The sequence below is a fragment of the Carassius auratus genome, chromosome 38 (genome assembly GCF_003368295.1).
Source record: "Carassius auratus strain Wakin chromosome 38, ASM336829v1, whole genome shotgun sequence".
Taxonomy (NCBI): domain Eukaryota; kingdom Metazoa; phylum Chordata; class Actinopteri; order Cypriniformes; family Cyprinidae; genus Carassius; species Carassius auratus.
Window position 1 is genome coordinate 13,689,292 of NC_039280.1, and position 26,332 is coordinate 13,715,623.

Genomic DNA, 26,332 nt, shown 5'->3' on the forward strand with positions numbered 1-26,332 from the left:
CCTCGAAAAAGACAAAATTGAGAGTGATTTTTGTCATAAAGATTATTTAAAAACTGATTTCTGTATTTCTTAAATAGTGTGAGATAAAATCCTTTGGTTATTTCTATTAAAATAAATACTTGTTCTAATAAAAAAGGTCTGTGTGTGTGTTTCCATTCACACTCCTGACTAGCCTGGTCTTACAAGTGTTTACATCATAATCTTCTCTTCCAAATGGTTGTGGTAATGGAGCAACATGTACGATTTTAAAAAAGAACTCCTATTACATGCGTATTCAAAAATGTGTATTTCGTATTGCGCATTAATCTGTTCCTATTCTGATCTCCATTCTTTCAGCATATTTAACAATGAACAAGATTGCATGTTTTAACAGTGCTCTTTGTTTACAATCACAATTGTGTAAGTGTGCTTTTTCCAATAGATTGCGGAGGAATGCCGTAGCCCAAATGTTTCCCAGGAGCTCAGATGTTTATTTATTTATTTGTTTGCTGTCGGAGCGCAGTGTTTGAGATGGGGAAGTGGCGCAGGAGGGCGTACAGTACCTGTGTCGAGACTCGCGCACACACAGCACAGCGACTATCACAGCTGAGTTCATTCCGCGTCTGCGCTCTGTCTCGCGCTACTTGGCTTTACACTAACTACTAGACGACTTTAAGGCGTTTTTGGGCGATTTGTGACCAAAGACATTTCGGTAAGTAGACCACTTCGATATTGTACACGTTTTCTTATTCTTTTTTGGGATATTAGTTGTCAGTGCACGTCTGTATCTTGATATTGATCATCGCACGAAAGATTTAAGTTCTCTGATAGTTCGGTATGAACAAGTCTATTTTGCATACTGTTGTCTTAAGTTAACATCCTTTAGACTACAAGAAAAAGATTAAATATAATTGAAATGAAATTATAATTTTGCATAGGCGAAACATCAGCGTATATGGCAAGCCACTTTAACATTTATTCCTTAAACTGTTTTTACTAGTACTTTTGAATTATAACGAAGTAAACAAGAAGTATCTTTTAAATTTCAGTTGTGTAAAATAATTACTAATACAAGTAGCCTAACTATTCTTTTTTACTTGATAATCTTTTTTAGTTTTTTTTTTTTTTTGGTAAATATTCAAATATTTGCTTAAATATATGTTCTAGTATTCTTAGTAATAATTTGAAAATAATTATTTATAAACTAGTGTTGAATCTAGTTAAATAGATAGATTACAGTAACTAAGATATATGCAATGGTACATAATAAATAGTTACTAACAATAACACTAAAATAAGTTCCAGCAACAGTTAGAATAGTCAATGTCTGAACCACAAAGTTGCTCTTTCTTACCAGTAAAAATGGAATAGCAATTTGTTACTAGGATTGTAACTATTGGCTATTAAGTATTTTAAGAACTAGCAAATAGGTAGAAGTAATACGTAAAACTAGTAAAACTTGCAAAACATACTAGTTGGAAGTGAAATGTTATTACACCAGTAACATAAAAATAGGTGCTAGTTCATTTTAAGGAAATGCATAAAGGGTGGCTTGCCATACAAAATATAATCTTTCTTTTTCCTGTCAAAAAGCAGTTTATTAAAAGTTAGCCATTAAACTGTGAAAGGCAATGACTGATTTATATTTTAGTCTACTGATACGTGATGTGGAAAAGTGTCAGAAAGATTGTGGACACATCCGTGTTTGAGCAGATTAATGCGCAGAGTATTAGTCACCTTACAGTGAGAATTTCCACTGCAGTTTTTTCCTGGCACAAACACATTTAACTGTCCAAGTTCGATGACATCTGGGAGAAGAAAATCTATGAGTGACGCACCAGAAAACAGAAATGTGCCCAGCAGTAATAATACACAAATTGAAATGTCTAATAATTGTTTCATAAATATGTGAATACCTTATTGATGCATAATTCTGAAAGTCTTATTTAGCTTTTCTGAATTGTTGCTGATATTATGCTATCTTACTTATAATATAAAAATATTAAAACTATAAATTACAAAATATATGCTCTCTCACATGCCTCAACAAAGTTTAATGCAGCTCTTATGCTGCATCATAGATGTGAAGCTGCATTAGAGCTGCATTAAATACTATGGGACGAAGCTGCCTTTTCTACGATTACATTTATTTGAAATTCTGTCTTTAAACAGAATTTGGAGCGTAGTTTCTTAGTTGTGTAAAGATTCCTTTGTTTCATCCTGCCAAATGACTTTTCTGCTCTGTGTACTGCTTGGTTTTATAATTCAACAGAATCTCAATTTTATACTCAACTGAAGGGAAAAAAACAACATCATGTGATTTAGCATCCGGTCATTGACTCACTGTACAATCGGCTACTATCATCGCTTATTCTCAAGGTTCTATGTATGCAAGAATGACATTTTTGTGAAAGACGGCTTTCATAATTAAGCAGTTCTTATTTATAAGCCAAACACTGATTTAGCTGTTGAACTGATATCTTAAACTAACCATAGTGGTCTCTATGAAAAGTTATTTATTTACTTTCTTTGTTCATTGCCTTGTGGTGGAATATTGATGGATCAGGTTTCATTGATCATGAACTAGATGGCAGATGTGCTGTTGAATTTCTGTGGAAGATTATTAGCTTCATTTGTCTAGACTCTCAAAAAGCCTTGAATTGCTACTCTGTTCTTGAATGCTATTTATCCAATGTTTTATAAATGTTTATATGCCAAAATTCTCTGCAGGTCCTTAATGCATGGAATATAGCATATCACTGTCATTCAATTACATCCATGAAATCATGATATAAAGTTAGTGTGCTTGTCAGTGTCATTCTCTTTTTAGGCGACTGACCCTTAAACTCGCATGTAAATGTTCTCAAAGTGACTGACAGCTGGTTAAATATGCATGAAGGGTCTCGTGAGTTGCTTGGAGGAACAGAGCTATCGTTTTCTCTCTGCAGCTGCTCAATTCTTGTCTCTTGATTCAGTCCATCCTACTGTCTGATACCATGAATCCTGTTGTACAGCTCAACACTTTATTTTTAAATCAACTTGCACTGATCTTCCATTGTCTGGAACTGGCTTTAGCCCATCTCTTGAGCTCTGAAACCAGAATAAGAAATAGCAGTGTGTGTTTGAGTGATTTCTGATGTGACCACGCAGCATAAGACCACTGTGCTGATCTGGAGTTGTCACTGTAGGTTACATTTATATGCTTTCATTTGCTATCTTGGTGTTTTGTGCTAAGTGATTTTTCACTGGGAAGATTTGGCCTCTCATGTGTCTGACCTATTCTTTCTTTCTTTATAGTTCTCATTCTCTAGGACATCTGAATTGGCTGAATAATAATACAGCTGATGGTTGTGTAGTTATAATCCTTTAATGGATTTCTTTCATAAACCTCTTACACTTAAACTGGATTCTCGTTTTGCACCAAGCTATTACTCAATCCGTGATGTTCTCTGAGCGGTTCAACAGAAAAGTTATTTGATTCCTGAAACTTTCAGTGATATTTAATACCATATTCTGTCATATCTGCTAATGCTTTGTTGACAGAAAACTTCTTCAGGGGCTGCACAGACATTTTTAAAGTATATTTTAGTGATGAGATATTACTTTTTTATTAAAACTAATAAGGCTTTTTCATCTGTGATTTAAATTTGTCAAAGTGATGTGAGCAGCATGTTGTGCAAAAAGAAAAAATCATAAACAGTTAGGACTAGAAGTGCTAAAAGCAATTGTATTATGTAAAATTAAGAAATATGACAGAATGAGAAATTTTTGCTCAGTAATCAAATGTAAGAAAATGTGTGATGCTGACTGTCATTGACAATTTATTGATTTTCTAAATGATAGTACAATATGTAAACTAATTAATTTATTATTTGTGTAATATACACTATAAACTACAATTCTAATTTATTTCTCAATTCAAAATTCATTTTTTGCATGCAAAAGTGATCAAAAGTGGCAGTAAATATATAAAGTGTTACAAAATAAAAAATAAATTGTTATATTTCATAGCATTTACTATATTTTTGATCAGATAAATACAGCTTTTGCAAGCATAAGTTCTTCTTTCAAAAACTAAACCAAAATAATAATATCAAAGCATAATTGAAATTTTATTTCTTTCAGCTTTGCTTTATAGCATTGTTTCTGTTGTTTGAAAGAACAAAGGGATGCTGATCCGATAACCCTCTCTGGCGCATTACTGCTGGTTCCTGCGCTACAGCAGGTGTGAATTCAAGCATTTGTGAAATCTGTGCATTTATGTTTGAGAGAGTTTGTTTTGGGTGTTTCTTTATACAGAGAGAAAAGGAGTGTAAAAGTTTTGAATGAACGAGAATACAGTGGCCTAGAAAGCCACTGGGAATGTGCTCTCCGAAGAGGAGATAGAGGGGAAAAGAAAACAGTGCTCATCTGGTGCACAAGCTTGTTTAATGGAATGAGGGAGAGAGAGTGTGTTTATCTGAGAGAGGGGGAGAAGTCTGGAGTGTTTACAGAAGAGAGGGGCTGAGTGTGTAAGAGTAATGGACAGAGGGAGGCGAACAGTTGGATGCTCAGGCCACTGTCCTCCTAAATCACATCAGACTCACACACGAGCACAATGACTCTTCCTTTTTAAGAAACAACCATTCTCATACAGGTCAGTCATGTCCATAACACAACAATAGTAAGAATAGTGTCAATATGGAGACAAATTTGATCTAACTGATGCACTAAAAACTTTCCATTAAAAAGGTTTAGATCAAAAGAAGTGAATTCAGTCATGACCACTCTTGGAGTGATAAATTAAACCGGCATTTACTGGCGTGGGCATGAAATATTCATAAGCTTGATTTTAGCAGATGAGAACTGCTGTGCTGCTGCTGAACAAATAAAATAATTAGTTTAGCTTAGTCAAAAATAAACAAGAATGGCTTCTGCAAGAATGTTGCACCCCTTAGCAGATCTCTACAGGTGGTGCTGGGGAGGAGGAGGGGTAACATAAACATTCATAACTCTGCAACGTGCCGATCCTGATTGGCTGGTGCGATGGCTTTGAATGAACCAATTAGCAATTAGTTAGTTTCATGGCTGAAATATTTATTTAGATATCTTTAAAAATTAGATACATGAGATACCAGTGGCTTTCAAAAAGTGCTTTTATTCTGCGTAAGAAGGTCACCCTTTCATAATGGCTGTCATGTTTAATAATACTTCACTTCCCTGATAATGCGATAATACCATAACCCGCTGCTGGGTTTTAATGGCATACAGTAAATGAATCATGGGTGACAGATACACCTGCTTATAACCAGGCCCAGATGAAATCCGTGGACTTTCCTCATGTGATTATTATTATATATTTTATTATTATTATTATTATTTTTGTCAAGCACAAATTGTTTATACATTATGATTCAAATTATTAGGGTTAGAAATACTTAAAGTCTCTCTCTCTCTCTTTTTTTTTTAAACAGTGATAATTTTTTTTCAGCATTCTTTGATGAATAAAAAGTCCTGAAGAATAGTACTTATTTAAAATGTAAATCTTTTGGAACATTATGACTTTGTCTTTTTGATCAATGCATCCTTGCTGAACTAAAGTTGTATTTCTTCAAAAAGAATACCTTTGAAATGTAACTAAACTAATTTCCACTGAAATATCCTTATGTATGCTCCAGAGCAGTATTCTCATGATTTCCAAACATGAACTTAATAACTCTGAAGCATTTCCAGACTAATCCGACCTGCTTTTGATGAGAGAAGGTGAGAGAAGTCAGAGATGAGCTCTGGCTGAGTTTGTGATAGTCCTGAATCTTTTGGATTAGACTATTCAATTTTCCTACATCAATTACCAGTTTATTATTCAATGCAGTCACCTCAGACACAGCTCAGGATTAAAGGCCTGAAAGTTCAGTGTCACTGGATGCGCAGTTGCATCCTTTGATCTTCACTTTGCGTACCACTGAGTGTCCATGTGCTTTGTGCATGTGTCACTCAGTCTTTTTTAAATTTGAATAGAATACTTCATTTCTATTAGATCAACCTTTTAGTGGCAGAGGGTGCACTGGTTTCCCTTTAACATGCCTGCGTTCCTTTGTTCTGTGAGAAACTTGAGAATCTTGATAGTTGGTTGTCCTTGGGCGATCTGGGCAGAGAACCACAGTTAAATGAGAGAAATCTGATTAAGCATCAGAACACGCGCTTCACCTGATCATATGTCAGCTTAACTATGACATCAGCACTTACTAGTTATTTCTGTACCTGTCCTAAACTTCTTGTTTTTTCTTGTTTTGCAGAGTGAAGTGCTTGAGGGAAAGAGATCCATTTTATTTTCGGGTGAAGAAGAGTAAAACAGCAGCATTTGTGCATACCAGAGGAAACGGTCTTAAGAGACGGCGTTATTGACTTCCTGCTCCCTTGAGAGGAGGGGTGAGCGGCAGTCTCGTGGTACTCACCCCTCCTGATAAGACTGCTGATGCTGAAGATGTTGACCAATAGTGCATGGCTATTCCTGCTGTTGGGGTGTGCTGTGTCCACTCTGTGGGGTTACCCATTCAGACCCCCGCTAGACCTGGATGTGACCCCCAGAACTACGGTCCTCTTCAACGGTATGATACACATGTTTTGTTTTTAATTCATTCATTCACATAATACTGAAGAGAGAGATCCACCAATCAGACAAGTCACTGTTACTATGGAAACAAATTATGGCAAAAAGAGCTCTGACCATCCACACCCACAAAGCACTGCTAATATCTCAAACGAGTCTCTCTATCCTCTCAAACTACTATTATACTATATACTATACTTATAACTACTATACTATATCGTATCAGTACAATTTTTTAAAAAGATATTAATATTTTTCAACAAGGATGCTTAAAATTGATCAAATGCGGTGGTTGCAAAACAATTTTGTTTACAAAAAATGTTGTTCTTTTGACCTTTGTTCAAAGAACCTTGGAAAAAATGCATCACACATGCACACACACAGAATTTGCTTCACAGAAATAAATGATAATTTATTAAATTAGAAAAGTTATTTTACATCGTAATAATATTTCATTATATTGCAGTTTTTACTTTATTTCTGATCAAATAAATGCAGCTTTTGTGAACAAATCTTACCAAACTTTTGCTCATAATATGATTGATGGTAGTTGTAAAGTTCAGGTTTTGAGTGGGATTAGTGATGTAGAATATGGTCATGCAGAATATGTGCTTTATAATTACTAATAAACAGCCAATATGTTAATAATAGGCATGCTAAAAAGCAACTAGTTAATAGTTAGAGCTGGTCCCTATTCTAAAGTGTTAGGCTACGGAGCTACAGTTGGTTTAATTCAAGTGTTAGAATGTCCTAATGGAGAATTGTTTGAAATCCCTATGGAGCAAATCATTTAGAAAAATGCTTCCAGAACCAAGACGGCTGAAAAAGTGGGCAGTGACTGTTGCACTCTATATTATGGAATTTTAATACGATAAGCCCCAGCCCATCCTGCAAATAAAGTAAAATTTCTTTACCTGCCCCGCCCCGCCCCGCCCCGCCCCGCCCCGCCCTGCCCTGCCCTGCCCCGCACATCGGGGACATCACGGAAGTTACGTTGCTACTTATACCTTCGTATTATAACCTTATCAAAAATATGATAATATATATTCCAAATATTTAATATAGGCTATAGGGAATTGTACCTAGTTATGGTTAGTTCGTGCATGAATATTTTAGGTGAACGAATTGTTCTCGTTCAAGTAATCCACTGACTCATATTTCTCGTTCACTGAAGTTCCTCCCTCCACAGCAGCGCGCGAGCTCGGCGTTATTAGCACCGCATGCGCAGCTTGTGAACAGCTCTTGTCAAAGAGTTACTCAAAATGGGATGGAGCATGTGATTTGTTGATTGTTGTGAACGAATATGACCTTCACATTTGTGAACGAGTTAAATGAACTGATACATAGTTCATTCGTGAATGAAATGAATGAGAGTATACCAGGTCAGTGAGCCAAGCATATCTCAATCAGAAATCAGCAGATACAAAGCGCAGTTATAGGTGCACATACGCTTGTTTCATATTTAGCATACAGAACATAACTCCACATTTAATCCACGATGTATTAATGTGAATATATTATATATATGAACTGTCTGACCAAACAATTAAAATGTTTAATTATGCAAGAAAACCTTGCACTTTGTTCATCTGACAAACTTATTTATGTGATCATGCACACACTTTAATAAAGCCAAATCAGTTTTTGTCATAAGTAAATACGTTCGTTGACTTAAGACATAACACATAAGACATTCTTTTTCGCCACCTGTTGTGGCGTATTTGTGTATAATATGAAGAAATGGTCACTGAACGAATCAGTGAACGAATCTGAACAAATCATTTGGTGAACGAACTGAAAATCAACGAATCTCTTGAAGGAATCAAAATTTCCACCACTAAATTCTACGCACCATGAATTGATTTTTTTAAATTTTGCTTTTAGTGACCTGCCCCGCAATAAAGTGCATCCACAGGTTATGAGACGACCTGCGCATCACTATACCACAGTACATTTCTGTAAGCATCTCAAGGGTTAATTTTGAAGTAAATAAAAAGGGCTGCTCAGGCAGATGCAGAGTGTGGTTACGTGAGGGGGAGTGGGTTCACAGACTGTTTATGGCTCTGTACTTAATCATTCAGATGTAAGCAGGGCTCTATCACACTCGTTCAGATGACTCGCTGCTTGCCAGCTTGAATTTTGTATATCTCTTCGCTGTTGAACAATAAAACGCCTTTCTCTCCCATCTGTGAAGCAGAGGTGCAGGAGAGAAGGCACTATAAACCAACCCAAGGTTACCTTTATCTCTAGCGCTTAGTTACACAACCGCAGAGAGGTCAGAGGTCTGAGAGACTTGAGGCCTGTGTTGAGTTTAAAAACACGAGTGCAGCGGGTTCACTCTCCAAGACTCGTCCAGGTCAATGCAGAAGACGCTCAAATTTTTTTTAGAGAATGTCATTTTAAAAATAACGTGTCAGATATTGGCATTAGATAACTAATTATGTTAAATATGTGGAAACAATCAAACGATTAATTGCGATGAATCACATTCAAAATAAAAAAATGTATTTACATAATATATGCGTGTGTACTGTGTATATTCATTATGTGTGTATGTGTGTGTATATATATATATATATATATATACACACATACTGTACATACAGTAAATATTTACAAGTATATAATTATATTCATATAATTAATATTATACATAAATATATTTTCTTCGTAAGCTTACACATATACTATATAAGCAAAAACTTTTATTTTGGATGCTATTTAATCATTTGAAAGCACAGTGGAAAGATACATATTATTTACTATTTGTTGGGTTTTTTTTTGATCTTGATGTTTAGATGATACTAGTTGATACAGTTATGCGTTTTTTTGTATTCAAAGTTGAGTTAGATCTATTTGTCCTGAACCAGTTTATTGCTTAAAAAAAAAAAACATTACTCATTCATAACTAGGGTTGGGTATCGAATTCTGGTTTCATTTTAGAATCGGTTCCAAATTTCCAACAACTGAGTATTCGATAAGACGCGTGTATTTCAATTCGGCTTAATGATTCCTGCATTCACATTTTATTGTGATTTAAAATGATTTAAGTGCAGGAATGGAACATCTGACTCACTTTTTGTGTAGAAAGTGAGGTGTAGCACATAGAGCTGCTCAGAAAAAGCCAAGTGGCTGGAGCTCGGGGGCCTCACTGGACTATAATCCATCCCTGCATACATCTCTGACAGATCTTTTCATCAAGTTACTTAGCAGCTTCTGCTGCACTTACAAAAACCATTGAGCTCATCTCTCCTCTCATCATTTCATTTAGCATCCCTGTGCAGGCATGAGCTCAGATTAGCACTGTGAGCGGAAAACGAGATGTCAGTACTTCTGAGTTAATATCAATCCCCTGGTCAGCAACAGGCAAGAGATGAGAGAGTGTAAAAAGGAATACATTAAAATAGGGTTTTTGGGATACTTGGGGCATAAATGAGATAAGACATGACTGAAGGGAGAATAAACACTTTTTAACCCTAGAATGCATTAAGCAGGATCTTTTTTATCAATAAGAAATTATTTGATATTTCCTTTAAAAATACTTGTCTCTGACACACATTGATATCCGGTTTCTTGGTCACAAAATTGTAAGAAATTATATTTTGTATCACTACCCCAAGACCACATGAAGGAGGTCAAAATGGCCTGTATTCATTTCCTATAATTTTTTTATGTTTTTATCAGTAATAATATTTATTTTCTTAAATGTATTGATTACTTTAACAACTTGATTACTCAAAAATCTGACTTTGTTTTGCTCTAAACCTAGAATGTTATTAAGAAGACACCCTTTGTGTAGTCGTTTTTTTTTTTTTTTTGGATCATGCTTTGTAGGATTAATGTAGTAGTTCTTTATGTAAGTTTGAACTCTCTTACATATATTGCATAAAATATATTTTTTTTAATCAAAAATCTTAAAATAGTCCAAATATTCTCAGTGAAATATTATATAATGACCACTAAAGTGTATAATTAGCTGTTTTTCTAGGCACTTGTCTCTCACAATCTATGCTCACTTTATTCTCACATAATAAAATAATTTAACGTTTTTTATTCAGGAAAATATATATCAAATTGGATATTTTTATATAATAATTTGTATAATTAATTTAAGCATTATTATCATGTTATTTATTACTTACGAGTTTGCCATGAATATAGCCTTTGATGGAATATGACATTAAATTATTATTTTATATAATAAATAATTTAAATGCATTGATATTCTAGAGCTACGGAATATTCTAAATGCATTAATATTTCATACCTATTTATTTATTTATTTGTAAGCACTATGTACAACTACATAAAAACCTTGCAAAATAAACACTTTAGGGAGATAAAAGACCATTATTTACTCTTGTTAAGTTGCTGGGAATTCATTTTCTTGTGCATATTTAATGTGGACTGTATATCTCAAGAACTCCAAGGCTTTAACTACAGAGTGAGTAAGTATCCTAAAACCCCTGATCACCTCTTTCTGTGGCTGCTTAATCATTTATCAGTTCATAGAGCGCTATACTTTATACTTTAGTAACCCTCAGAGACATGAGACAGAGTTGAGATAGTGACAGGCTACCTGAGGGAGGACAGTGTAAATTATATTTGCACTGTATGTATTGTACACCCTAAGCACACTCATTATGCTTCTGTCAAATATCAAAGCTCCCACTGCTGTGAAACTGCGTGAAGCGGCTGGTTTAAACATGACTGTGAACGCAGAGTTCCTCGCTGGTTCTCAGGAGACCTTCACTTGTTTATTTAGCAAATACACAGTCTCTCTCTCTCTCTCTCTCTCTCTCTCTCTCTCTCTCTCTCACACACACACACACACACACACACACATACACACGCATGCACACACATGCACAAGGCCTCTGGGATGACAATCCAAATCATGTTGTGAATGTCATATTGATTAGTTAATTAGCAGTGCAGTTGAGCAGAGGGTGTGTGTGTGTGTGTGTGTGTGCAGACTTGCCTGGACTGGACGGGAGTGTCTTGAGCTACTGTAATGTCAGTTGTAAAGGTCTAATAATAGTCATTCTGCTGTCAGTGCTCAATTGCATATTCACTACATGGCTATGTTGACATCCCCTTCTAATTGACAGGTTGAGCTAGGCCCTCAATTCCAGTGCAGACAGATGTTAATGTTACATTTTAGAGAATGTCATGGAGTTGGGTTTCAGTTGAATGGGATCTAATCTCTTTATCCGTGTTAAAACATCTATTGAAAACAAAAAAGACTATTAATACTAATACTATTAATGGTTAGCTGTGTTGTTTGAGTGTCCACGTCCTTTTGACCGTATTGTACAATTGCATATTACATATTTGAACCAGAACTAAAAAAAGTAAATAAATGATAAAAAAAATAAACAGATGTTTTTTTCTATCTCTCTTATAGTCCCCAGGGCCCGTATTCACAAAACATCTTAAGGCTAAAAGTAGCTCATAACTTACAGATTTAGGAGAAAATCTTCAACAAACAAACAAAAAATGTTGTCTAAATTCTTACTCTAAGAGTATTTCACAAAGCATTTTAGCACCAAATCTAGCTCCGAAAAGTGTGAAACATTAGGAGTAGAGAAGAGGACTCCTAAGTCACTAAGATCAAGCCACAAACTATCCTAAAATGACTGTTGCCGGCAATCTGCCTCTAAATGTATACATTTTTAGAAAGATTTGGTATATTGCCTTAATTGCAGGGGTATTTTGACTGTTGTACAAGAAGTTGTTTACAAGAAGAGGCTAACAATTACATATGCATATAAGAGGCTGACAATTAGCTGAACATATAATTGTTTAATTAGTGACTTTTAGCCTGCATTTTAAAATATTTATTTGAATGTGGCAATTAACATTTTTATTTATAAACCTTTATTTGAGTGTGGCAACATAAAATCGTGCTCTACGATATTTCTATGTATAAATCTCTGACAGAGCCTGCCCCTATCAGCCAATTACTGCGGGCATAGTTAGTAAGCATGCATGCTGACATAATCCTTAGCAACTACATTTTCATTTCTTAAAGAAAAATCCAAACTTTTGAACAGTGATGTATTTTGTATGGCAGTGCATGACGAACGCAATCTGCTACAGTCACTTAAGCTTTCCTGTAGTGCTGAGTCATTTTAGTGGGCTGTTGCTTCACCTTACCTGTATCAATGGTTGGATTAAACTTTATCCAGAGAACAGGAAATGCTGGTATTGTTCTCTATTGCTTCATTGTTACTTCACAATGGATCTTATACCAGACTGAAAAACAGGAATTTGTGATAAAAGAAGCAGGAGAGTGTATCAGCTGTCTTTGTTCTGAGATAGGACCAGAGATTTAATCGCTATACTGAATGTTAGAATAACAACTTAAATCCTTGTTTATGAAGACATTTACACCATTTTAATTTTATTCCCAGAATAATTGTTCTTATACATTCTTAGAAAAACAAACACTACGGAGTTTGCATTGTACAGTGAAGTCAGAGAGTAATAGCACGGTAGTGAATGATTACAATATTTGTAAAGCAATGTAAATATAGGGGAGTGAATCGTAATGCCATCAGTTCAACCCCTTCAAATAGGCTCTGCGATGTTTAGTTGTTAGCTTGTGTTTTATGGATTTGGTCTTTTTATTTTAAATGTATTTATACTTCCTGTAATTGCATGGGGAAGGACATGGCAATTAAATTTGATTGCCACAGTAAATTAATCTACAATGTATATAAACATCTGGGATTGTATATTAGTATCAATGCGGAAAAACAACAGCACACTTTGTACTTGGCATTTATTTACATATATTACAGAATAAATTGTGGATTTTTCCATGTTATAGAACAATATGGGATATTTAAAGTTTGAGTCATAGAATACTGTCATGGCACTTGTATACAAAACCGTAGTATTAGTATGGTATCATATCCCAAAACATTTTTTTTTTAAACAGAACTGCCTTGAGAATCCCAATGTTGTTGAAGTTGAAGCCAAAACCTATTTCCAACGTACTGTGTCTTTAGTTTGCCAGTGTTTCATTGACTTCTATCCGTTCCTTGTAGGATCCCATGATCATCTTGAACACACAACCATTAGTGCAGCTTTAAATCCTGAGGAGCTCTATTTGAGCAATCATAAAAACAAGTAATTCTGGTTCGGGGAAATGATTGCACGTCTCCGCTGCACTGCCATGTGCCTGAGAATGACAAGCACGCTTGTGTCTGTGTAATAGCAGGCCTGGAGAGGATGGGTGTTGTTTCATTCTGGCCCAGCTAGAGCCATTTGAACACATCTCTTGACATTCGTTTGAAGTTCAAAGCTGCTCTGCTCACCCCAACGAGGGATATCGTGCAGGTCTCTGTGTTATGTGCTTGTGAACCTTTGTTCTGTTTGAATAACCTTGTAATATGTTTACCATTTTGAACTGCTGTTTGTGATGAATCTGATGCCAAGTGGAAAAGTACAAGGTACAGTGTCAGTATGACAGTGTAAAAAATGATATGTTCATGGGAATGCATGTTTGACTGTGTGTATGTATTGTTTATTCCAGTGTGGCCGGACTAATAATGTGCTCAAGTCTTGGCCCTGTTCGGCTCTGTTGGGTTTAAGATCGACCCTGTGCTTCTGACCCACTGAAGAGTGAAGCCTGAATCATTTCTGGAGTACTGTGGGAAACATTGTGATCTGATGGTGTATGTCTGAGTGGATCAATCTGTTCTGTTAACATTGTAGGCTCTGTTCTTGGGATGAAGGGTGAAGATGTTGAGAGGAAAGATGACAGCATTGGAAACGAGCACAGAGGGATCTTTCTGCTGTTATACTTTGAGACAGCGGATTAGACTCTTAGGCTTTTCTTAAGGTTCATGAAATTGGTTTGATAAATATAATCTTCCAGTCTCATGACCTCTTGCATACTAATTATTATTTTATAATTATTTTCAGCCAAAGCAGAGCTTACAAGCTGTGCCATAAGCACAACTGACATTGAAAAGGAATAAGCTAATATTTAGAATAATGGTAACCGTTATTATTATTATTACTGTATTACCCTCACCTTAATGGGTCAAATATTGGCTTCTTAACTGTCAAGTTAAGGCAAGCCATTTTTATTGGTGGACATATGAATAATGCTATTTCCAGCCATCAAAGTGTGCAGATCATATCTTGAATGAGTAAAGCCAGAAATCTAGGGTTTGTGAAATTCAAATTAAATGTCAAATCAAGAAAAAAATCTGATAGCAATAAATTGTGCTCAAGTCGTGCAAACAAAAGAAATTGGTAGTTTTCTCTGTTTAATGCTAATGCACATTCTAAAGTAAACAAAAGCCAAATGGCTCTCTTAACTATAAAAACCCATTAATACTAAAATAAAAAAATATAGTCAAAGTCCTTTTAAGACAAGTCATATCACTCGTTGGCCATCTTTGAAATGCCTCTCTGGCATCCTAGTGCAGCTCCCGTCTCTCTGAATGGGGAAACATCAAATTCTCCATAACTGTTCACTAAGCGTACGATTAAATTTCATATTTTGAAATCAACAAAGAAATATGACAACATCTGTGTCATAAATGTTATTACTTTTGCTCAAATAGCATTATAAAAAGCTTTTTTTCAGACTAGATCAGCCAGTGCACATGCGCAGTCATAAGACCACGTCTCAGAACGCTGACAGTTTCTATAGCAACTGGGACGCTTCTAACGCAGCTGCAGTGATGCGATGACTTTACCGATTAGCGATTGGCTCGTTCATTCAGATGGTGGGGCTTCCTGTGATTGAGCGGCCATATTGAGCGTTGCATTTCTCTCCATTCAAAACTATACGAGTGACATGTCTTGGGTCTTCTAGAGTCTTTGTTATAGTTTATAAGCATCCACACTAATGAACAATAACATTCTGTTTATTATAAGTACTGCGGACCTGTTTCCTGCCACATTAAATGCTCATGCTGTCAATGTTTTTATCATTTATCAGCTGAAAAAAGGTTCTGAAACGATATCCTACCTTTGTGTTGTTGTTGTTAAAGTTGTGCTGTGAACGTCACTATCTCTCTTAAAGGGATAGTTCACCCAAAAATGAAAATTCTTTAATAGTATGGAAAAAATACAATGGAAGTCACTGGCTAATGTCAACTGTTTGCTTACCAATACCAGCATTCTTCAAAATACATTATTTTTATGTTTAGCAAAAGAAAGAAGCCCATACAAGTTTGGAAAAACTTTAGGTTGAGTAAATGATGACAGATTTTTTATTTTTGGGACCATCCTTGAATTATACATGTCTTTATCATGGTCCAGTTATCACCTGACGACAAAAAGAAATGTTTCTCCATTGAGAACCAATCTTAGTTAGTGAGTTGAGTTGATGTTTTTGGACAGATTTAATGAAGATGATTTGATTGTTAATAATATAATTTGTTTGTTGTTAAGAGATGAAAGATCTCAAAGTAGATCATCATTCCTAACACACCCCGAGCACAAAAACAAAAGAGCAAATGAATGAGACTGCCTGAGTATTAGAGAAAGGTTAATCAAGTCTATTGAGCATGTGTGTGTGAGAGAGAGCAGGAAGCATTAAGGAAATGCAGACGTTTCTGCATGTTTGCGAAACACAGCAGCGCTGTGTCAGCAGGGAGTCACAGGGCACCTTAATTATCTTCTTTTTCAGTTTCCGTCTGTCTCTGGTATACGCTGTCCCTGCAGCTCGCTCCCCTCTGTCTCTCCGTAGCTGTGTTTGTCAGCTCTGCTGTCATTGTAGCGCTCTGGGTCTTCAGCCAAATCTGGCTGCGCAGCATAACCTGTCCTGTCCCTGCATGCATTGCTGCCACGCACTGCTGCCTACACAAGTGGAGACGTGTGACCTGTGCATGGGCTGCGTGTTGATGTTTTTCATGTTACATACCATACAGCACGTGTCATGCGCACATTATCACAGTAGTGCGATCCACAAAACACTATTGAGCAAACAAGAAACCAGTCATGTTTGTTTGTGCATCAGCTCACCTTTGTGCTAAAAGGGCTTTCTGCCTCCTACGCTCATTATGGAATGAGTGATGACTGTCTTCTACTACTTAGAGTAATTATATGTACACAATACGTACCATAAACATATAAAGTGCCAGTTCAACTTCTATATTCTTTTATTATAAATTTTACACATTAGTTAATGTTTGTAAGCAGACAACCTGTGTCAAACTCAGAATCACTAGCGTTTTATATATACACGGACTCACTGACACAGAAAACAGTACATCTTCACAACACCAAGCACCCACAGAACTTTAGTGAAGTGTTTACGGATCCTTTTATGGATAAAGTATTTCTTTAACTGGTCTGTCTTGTGTGTTTCAGGGCTGTTGGGCCTGAGGCGATTCAGAGGCTCGACACTGAACTACAGTTTGTTGCTGCTAGAGGAGGAGGCAGGGCTGTTGTACGTGGGAGCGAGAGGGGCTTTATATGCCCTGCAGGCTAGTGACATCTCCAGCAGCTCTCTGCAGACTGTACGTACTGACAAATCAGCACTTAATTACAGAGCTTGCCAGGCAGAACTGTATTGATATTCCTGAAATATCCTATTTTTATTCTTCTTCCGAGCCACAATTTTCTGCAATTAATTCAGCAAAAAAACGCTCAAGATGCAGACTCCACTCAAATGTTATGTGAATAATTTCACTGTTATGTGTCATCTATTTTGGGCTTATGCAAATGCAATACTTTTTGAAAAATGCAGATATTTGAAAATATCTGCGACGTACAAAGTAAAAGGACATTCACGCAGGAAATGGAATAAAACAGCATTATTAAAGAAAATAATACTTATACTTTTGATTAAAAGTCATAGTAAAGAGATTTGTAATGTTTCAAAATAATTCCATTTTTAAATAAATGCTGTTCTTTTGAACTTTGTATTCATCCAATTAAATGATAAAAAATTATAATTTTTTAAAGATAAAAGTCATTTATTACTAAATTATTCAAATTATGAATTATTTTGGTTTTCTTTCTTTTTTTTATTTGCATACCGAATTGCGATTTATGTGATTATTTTGTAATATATATATAGAGAAAGAGAGAGAGCAAAGAAAAAAAAAGAGCAAATTATGTGTTGCGGTATCCAATAATAAGTTTAAAACTTAGAATATTCCTTGAGGAAATATAAATATGGTGTATTTTGTTTTAACATTTGTTTCTTTTTATATATCACTAAAGTTGCTTTATTTATATATATATATATATATATATATATATATATATATATATATATATATATATATATATATATGTATATATTTTGTAGATTCTTTCCTCCTGAGAATTCAGATTTTGTTTCACTATTGTGTTTCAACTACTGTGCATAGTGATTTAATGTGAGAGTTGTTTACAAACACCAGTTGGTACAATATAGTACTGCAAACTGGAGCATTTTTACAAGTCTTGACAGTTCAAGAATTCTTGCTAATCTTGTACTCGGACAGATTGACTGGGAGGCATCAGATGATCAGAAACAGCAATGCTTGAACAAAGGGAAAGATAACAAGGTAAGTCACGATCTCCATCTTTTGTGTTATCATCTCTAGTTCACATACTGACGTAGACGTCTTCCCCCTTACAGACAGAATGCTTCAACCACATACGATTCCTACAGAGGTTCAACAGCACACACTTGTACACGTGTGGCACGCATGCTTTCAGCCCTCTGTGTGCATACATTGTAAGTAACTGGGATGTCTCTTAACAAACAAATATTATTTTAGGATGAGGACCTTCATATATAGGACTAAGTCATTTTATTGTGTTTTCCAGGATGGGAGGGAGTTTAAGATCTCGTCAGCCTTCGAGGAGGGTCGAGAGAAATGTCCATATGACCCCACCAAAGGCTACACTGGCCTGTTAATTGGTATGACATCAATAAATCAATTAACAATATATGTTACGCTCTTAGTTTGTTTCATTAAAAACAATCCCAGTCATATCATCTGTTTCCCTTAGATCAGCAGATGTACACGGCATCTCAGTATGAGTTCCGGAGCTTTCCTGACATCCGACGCAACTCTCCCAATCCCACATTGAGAACAGAAGAGGCTCCAACTCAATGGTTACAGGGTCGGTCTGCTGCAGCACATTTTATTAGTAAAATATTTCATCCCACACCATCAACATTACCTCATGTTTGGATCTCTGAAGTCATAGATGGTTAATAAACCTTAGATTAACACTACAGTGGTGTCCACAAGTCTGAGACCACCATCTAAACTTGGTGTAAAGTTGTAGGAGCATCATTACTCTAATCTTCAGTGTCACATGATCCTTCAGAAATCATTCTAAAATGCTGATTTGCAGTCTTCTGTCTTGTCCCGAACAGAGGCTGATTTTGTGGGCTCGGCGCTGGTGAGGAAGAGTGTGAGTGGCTCAGTGGGAGATGAAGATAAGATTTACTTCTTCTTCACTGAGAAGAGTCAAGAGCTCAGTCCATACTTCAGTCACAGCAGGGTGGCACGGGTCGCCCGTGTGTGTAAGGTACAGAAGATGTCTTCACTCCACACATCACTGCATATGTTCATGTTAATTCTCTTCTGCACCTTAAAGCTGGTTAATTGAAAGTGCCAAAATTATGGGGTAGAAATCCAGACTGGGGTAAACATGCTTTGTATAGTAAAGTGGAACAAAATTTAATCTCTTCGATGAATGCAAATAAACAACAAATGCTTGATTCTATCCACAGTATAATCATGCACAAAAAAGGGAGATGGCAAGACATCGTCCTCATATTTGAGTTCTTAAGAGACATCCATTGCCTTGCACCAGAAAATTGCACGCATACTAAAAAGTTCCTCACCAATGCGTTTTTAGGCTCTAAACAGTTTCATTCTCAGCATTGTAAGGGCTGTGCCCTCAAAATGCTCCTTTATTTGAAGTGTGGTATTCTACAAGTTTCCTAATAGGGTTTTACAGCGACGTTGTTGCCAGGCGTCTCACTCTCTAACGGTTCCCTTCCCACGAGACTCGCCTCACTGTCTCGCTTCTCAACCCATCAGTCTAGCTCTGAACACTTAGATCAAAGTGCCAATTCAAAATGTCTGCAATTTCACATCTTTTCTAGGATGCAACTCTACGGTGTTTATTTACCATCTGATGTTTTTCTGCATTCAGTGTGCTGATTAGTGCATATATGTTAATAGTTTGTTGAAGACACAGTCTTTACGGTCTTAGAGGTCAGGATGTTGGATGTTTACTGCAAAGGAAGTTTTGTTGTTGATAATTGGCCTAGTAGTTGGGGTTAATAGTAATAATAATATTAATATTACACTAGCTGCTAGCAAACGAGTTGAGAATTATGAGTGTATGTATGTGAATTTAGCCTTTTCTTTAAAATCAGTTAAATCCTTCTACTAAATTATAGACTAGTTACACATAATATTTACACTAAATATTTCTATTTTTTTTTAAAGAAATCTCTTATGGTCAATGATACATTTATTTGATCTAAAATAATATTGCAGTATAATTATAAAGGTTGGAAACTGTTCTGCTTGATATTTTTGTGCATGTTTTGCTAAATAGAAAGATCAGAATAGCAGTATTTATTTGAAATAGAGATCATTTGTAACATTATAAATGCATTTACTGTCAGTTTTGACTAACTGAATGCATCCTTGCTTGAATAAAGATAAATAAATGAATATATTCTGAGACAAAAAGTGTACACAAAAGTGGTTTAGATAACATAGACTGAACTGCATTATAAGCCAGTGTATTGAGGCTGGGGCTGGTAAAGTGTGTGAAGCAGGCTGTTTGGACTGAGGGTAAAATCAGCTTCTCTGTGGCAGTTCACACAGCAGGATCACCTTAATGAGTAGATTATTGTTCATTATCCTCATGCTAGAGGGATTAAATGTTGTTAATGCACACTAGCTGACACTGAGCTGAGGGAAAGCCATAATTAAACCCAGTAACTCAGCTGTTGTCAGTAGCAGTCTGTATAAAGACTTAATAAAAGCTTTCTGTTTATTCATACTGGTGTAGTATAGAAATCTTTAGCAGTTTTAAAATATTCAAAGCGATGGATTGAGATTATCGTATCAGTGCCAGTAAATTAAGCTCAGGTTTCATATAACCATACATCTGCTTCTGAATATCATCAGGCTGAGATGATGGCATCATAAATCGACATTCAACTGCCAGTTTTCCTTTTCTACAGTGGAAATTAAAGGCCATAACATTATAGAGACAGTGTTATTACCGGAAACTAAGTAAAGAAAAAAAAGGAAAAGTTGCAAGATGCTTTTGGGTCCCGTCAAAGTTATTCCTCCATGAAGATTTATTCTCCTCTTGGGAGGCAGCATGGAAAATTTACTTGATCCCTTTGACATGATGGGAATCCCTTTAGATACAAAAACCCCCATCCAATTCAGTAAATTTCCCTTTCCCACAGTCACACTGGTGATAATGTTAGCTGCCATCAGCCATGCCTAAAGCAGAGCCAATGATCCATATTAAAGAAATTATAAACTTTCTTCTACTACATTTTGGTACAAATTATAAATATTGATAAAATGTATTAATTTTTTATTTTATTTATTTATTTTATATTTGCTTTAACTGTTTACAAACCCGATTCAAAAAAAGTTGGGACACTATACAAATTGTGAGTAAAAAAAGAATGGAATAATTTACAAATCTCATAAACTTATATTTTATTCACAATAGCATATAGATAACATATCAGATGTTGAAAGTGAAATGTCATGCCAAATATTGTCTCGTTTTAGATTTCATGAGATCTACACATTCCAAAAAAGTTAGGACAAGTAGCAATAAGAGGCAGGAAAAGTTTAATGTACATATAAGGAACAGCTGGAGGACCAATTTGTAACTTATTAGGTCAATTGGCAACATGATTGGGTATAAAAAGAGCCTCTCAGAGTGGCAGTGTCTCTCAGAAGTCAAGATTGGCAGAGGATCACCAATTCCCCCAATTCTGTGGCAAAAAATAGTGGAGCAATATCAGAAAGGAGCAATATCACTACATTGCAAAGAGTTTGAAGTTATCATCATCTACAGTGCATAATGTCATCCAAAGATTCAGAGAATCTGGAACAATCTCTGTGTGTAAGGGTCAAGGCCAGAAAACCATACCGGATGCCCGTGAACTTCGGGCCCTTGGACGGCACTGCATCACATACAGGAATGATACTGTAATGGAAATCACAACATGGGCTCAGGAATACTTCCAGAAAACATTGTCAGTGAAAAATCCACCGTGCCAGGCTAAAACTCCATAGGCAGGGCCCAGGGGCAGCATGGGCATGGCATGGGCAGCTTACACATCTGGAAAGGCATCATCAATGCTGAAAGGTATATCCAAGTTCTAGAACAGCATATGCTCCCATCCAGACATCGTCTCTTTCAGGGAAGACCTTGCATTCTCCAACATGACAATGCCAGACCACATACTGCATCAATTACAACATCATAGCTGCGTAGAAGAAGGATCCGGGTACTGAACTGGCCAGCCTGCAGTCCAGATCTTTCACCCAGAAACATTTGGTGCATCATAAAGAGGAAGATGCGACAAAGAAGACCTAAGACAGATGAGCAACTAGAAACCTGTATTAGGCAAGAATGGGACAACATTCCTGTTCCCAAACTTGAGCAACTTGTCTCCTCAGTCCCCAGACGTTTGCAGACTATTGTAAAAAGAAGAGGAGATGCCACACAGTGGTAAACATGGTCTTGTCCCAACTTTTTTGAGATGTGTTGATGCCATGGAATTTACAACTTATTTTTGCCTTAAAATTATAAATTATTCCAGTTTAAACATTTGATGTCATCTGTGTTGTATTCTGTACAGTGTCCCAACTTTTTTGGAATCAGGTTTGTACTTCCCAAAATTATAGACAAATGTTTATAGACAACTGTTTACTTCCATTTGGTTTTAAATCAATAAAATGGCTTTTAAATCGATACAATAACTTTCAAGATCTGTTGATAATAAAGTTAAACAGCAATATTGTGAAATGTTATTACAATTTAAAATAACTTTTTTTCTATTTTAATATATTTTAAAGTGTAGTTTATCCCTGTAACTGCAAAGCTGAATTTTCAGCATCATTATTCCAATCTTCAGTGTTACATGACCCTTTAGAAATCGTTCTCATATGCAGATTTGCTGCTCAATAAACATTTCTTATTATTATCAGTGTTGAAAACAGTTGTGCTGCTTAACACGTTTGTGGAAACCTTAATATGGTTTCTTTTAGGATTCAATAATGAATTGAAAATTAAGAAATCTTTGGAACATTGTAAATGTCTTTACTTTCACTTTGATCAATTTTATATATTCTTGCTGAATAAAAATAATAATAGTTTCTTAAAAAAAAAAAAAAAAAAATCTTACTTACACCAGAGTTTTGAACGGCAGTGTACATGTTAGCAAACCTTTCAGATAGATATCTGCTGTTGCATCTTATGATTTCTTTTCAGCTGTTCTCTGTTGTTTCTTCTTGTAGAGAGACAGAGGAGGTCTCCTCACGCTACAGAAGAAGTGGACCTCCTTCCTGAAGGCCCGTCTGGTGTGTTCTCTACCTGACTATGAGTTTCACTTCAACGTGTTGCGGAGTGTGTTTTTTCTGGAGGGCTCTGGCCCTCAGGACTCTGTATTCTATGGCATATTTGGTCTGGAATGGTAAGATGTCTTTTGTACTATCCTTTTTGCATAATTGCCAATTTATCTATTTGCAATAGTGTTTCGATTTCATTGTGGGTGTCAATTACATTAGTTAACTGTCATGATGAAAGTCACTTCTTCTGGTTCTCCTTCTCAGAAGGAGACCATCTTTCTTAAATGATCCTGGCAGTTGTTTGTAGAAGTGTTGTGCTGCCGTGCATTCAGGGTGGCATGCAAATGACGCCTCAGTCGATAGCAGTTAAAGGATTCTGCCAGGGAGCATCGCGTCGTCTCACTGTGATTGGCGGGTTTGTTGAAATTGATTTTGTCTATTAGTAAGTTCATCTGTCAGCCCTGGCTCGCTCTGGACGTGAAAATTGAAAATTGCTGACATGTTCTCTTGCTGCCTGAAGCATAGAGCATTTTTATTCATAAGCAGGTCACATTCGCTCAGAAGATCAGAGAATATGTTCTGGACATGTTATAAAGAGGCCCATGAGCCAAGCTTTGACTAGTCATTGATAAAACTGTTAGATGTTGTACTTTGAAGTTTTGAGGGCCACATTTCTGTTTTTGCCAGCATGACAGTCAAGCAATTTTATTTTATTCAGTCGTTTCCTTTCACACATTTCAGAGCTAAACTGGTTGTAACACATCGGTCACACACACTTAACGTCTGCCGCTTTGACTGACATGACAGTCTTGTCGTCCTGCTGAAACCAGAGGGGCGGTTCTGATGAGCTGCCAGACAATCAATTTGTGGGCTGCGGCTGCCTGTGGGGCAAACCGCAAACATATGAGTAACAGTGATGAATGACAGGGCAGGCAGGACTATTATGTCTATTACGTTAGAAAATAATTAAGAGGCAGAAGGAGAGAACGAGAACGAGACAAGAAGAGACAAATGAAATGAGAATGAGTGCGTCAGCTGAGCTGTGATGGCCTGATCACACTGACCTCTAACAGGGTAAGGTTGAATGACTGTGGTGTCACCATCTCATCAGTTTGGGTGTAAAGTTTACTTTGACGAGGGTGCTTGTTTTCCTGAGTGTTAGGCAATTCTGATTCTGCAATAAAAGACCTTTTCTTCAAGGAAGTGTTCTCACAAAATATAAATTTTTATCATACATTTTATCATACTCATGACCAGTACAATGACCTCTTATACAGTGTCAAAAGATCAAGGGAATTTTAATTTCTCAATTAATGACCCCTTTTCCAGAATGTTAAAGCTGCTTCTTTACATAAAAAGTGAGGCTCCATGAAGATTTATTTTTTTGTGTTAACAATTTTTTTGATTTATTTTTTTACATTTAAAGTATATTATATATTATTTATACAATATATGTTGTCAGTATATAATTAATATGTAGATAAAACTATAATGTACCGGACTGTAATATTCTAACTAAAAATAACTATGTAACAATACACTGATATTGTTCAAATTAGAAAACTTGCAACAACTAATTTTGCAAAGCTTAAAGGGATAGTTCACAAAAAAAAAAAAAAAAAAAAAATCTATCCTTAATTACTCACCCTTATGTCTTTCTGAGAGCTCTCTGACCCTGCATAGACAAAAAGGCAACTGACACGTTCAAGGCCCAAAAAGATTGTTAAAATAGTCCATGTGACACCAGTGGTTCAACTGCTTTTCCACTATCTCCGACATCCGTATACGATTATTGCATTCCAAGCCCTAGTTTCAGTTGTGCAAATCATTCAATTTGGTTTTGAAGCAACTGTTACTGTCACGTTATTAGCAATAGTAAAATGAATGTATAATAATGTATATAGCCAGACAAAGTATATAAATAGTATATAGGCAGACAAAGGTCTTTTTTTATTTTCTGTTATTGTCATTGAATGGAAAAGAGCAGCTTGAACATTCTGCTAAATTTCTCTTTATGTGTTCCATGGAAAAAGAATAATCATATGAGTTTCAAATGACTCTGTGTGAGTATATAGTGACAGAATAGTTATTTCTAGTTGAAATATTCCATTAAGCTACTACTGGAAATGGTACAGTATTGCTGTTTTTTCCCTATAGTTACTTCTAACAAGTGCCCCTTCCTCTTTTTTTCAGTAGGGTTGTATTCATCACTTGAGGAGCTTTGTCAATGTTCCTGTCTCGCCCCCTTCACCCACTCACTGCCATCCCTCACCTCTCCCATGCACTTTTTGATAAATTTATAATCAATTTTTCGTGTTTCCATGGTTACGCAGTGGGCTTATGAGGGTTTTATGCCGGCATGCCAAGACCTTGAGAAACAGTGAGCGCAGCACAGGCTGAGAGGCTCTTCGGATAATAAACCCAAGTGTACAAACTGGAAACTGGATCGACCACAAAGCGCTCACACCTTGGCTGATTCACCACTTTCATGAATGCACCTTCTATTCACAAATTTTCTTTGTGCTCCCTTGAAATATATCTTGAAGAAATGGTTGAGTGTTGGTGTTCACTGTCCCAGCTTTGCCTCAGGGTTTTACTTGAAATCATGTAGTGTTGGATTTCTCTCCTTTGTACTGCTTTGAAAGAGTACTAACCAGTGCTTCTTTTCCAGGAAAAACGTAAAGGCGTCTGCGATCTGCCAGTACTCCATTCTGGATATCCAGTGGGCCTTTGAGGGACCTTATATGGAGAGCAAAGAGGACTCCAGCTCCAAATGGACCCAGTACACAGGGAAGGTGCCCGAACCACGACCCGGCTCGGTATGGCCAACAGTAGACATACTGGATTACAGTAATAATGATCCTCTGTTTCATCTTACACTGGCCTGATTATCCTCATCTCTGAAACACTGCCTTCTTGCTGACTCTGACGGGGAAGCACAAGTCAGCACTTCATAAGTTGAGCTACTAAAGCTCTCTAATCACTGTGTGCTTTACGCACAAGTCTCTGTTTCAGAGAGCACAGCGAGGTACAGGTAGAGCGTCGATCTGGTTTCATCCAGAAATCAGATGCTGATGAGCAATTTTATAGAGTGCACATGGAGAAAATGGGCTTATTTCATCAAAGCGTTTTGCCATGGAGATTAGCAGCAGGCAGAAAATCTTTGATGATTAGCTGCATTATGAATTTTGAATCTGTGATATTGCTAATGAGC

General features: G+C 36.3%; 1 protein-coding gene across 3 annotated transcripts in view; it reads left to right on the plus strand.

Moving 5' to 3' along the window:
* Positions 1–339: 339 nt before the first annotated feature.
* The window catches only part of LOC113057146 (semaphorin-4G-like), a 33,167-nt gene continuing 7,174 nt past the window's right edge, over positions 340–26,332 (plus strand). For 2 of the 3 annotated variants that reach the window (XR_003277780.1, XM_026224265.1), the window contains exons 1-10: positions 340–691; positions 6,255–6,566; positions 16,910–17,058; positions 18,034–18,096; positions 18,171–18,269; positions 18,362–18,455; positions 18,548–18,661; positions 18,921–19,075; positions 23,068–23,243; positions 25,790–25,937. Coding sequence is in view for 2 of the 3 variants with exons in the window: in XM_026224265.1 (XP_026080050.1) it covers positions 6,434–6,566; positions 16,910–17,058; positions 18,034–18,096; positions 18,171–18,269; positions 18,362–18,455; positions 18,548–18,661; positions 18,921–19,075; positions 23,068–23,243; positions 25,790–25,937 (1,131 nt within the window). In the remaining variant the exon portion in view is untranslated. Of the gene's footprint in view, positions 692–4,186; positions 4,205–6,254; positions 6,567–16,909; positions 17,059–18,033; positions 18,097–18,170; positions 18,270–18,361; positions 18,456–18,547; positions 18,662–18,920; positions 19,076–23,067; positions 23,244–25,789; positions 25,938–26,332 lie in introns of those variants that run through there. The other variant, XM_026224266.1, reaches the window with a different exon arrangement.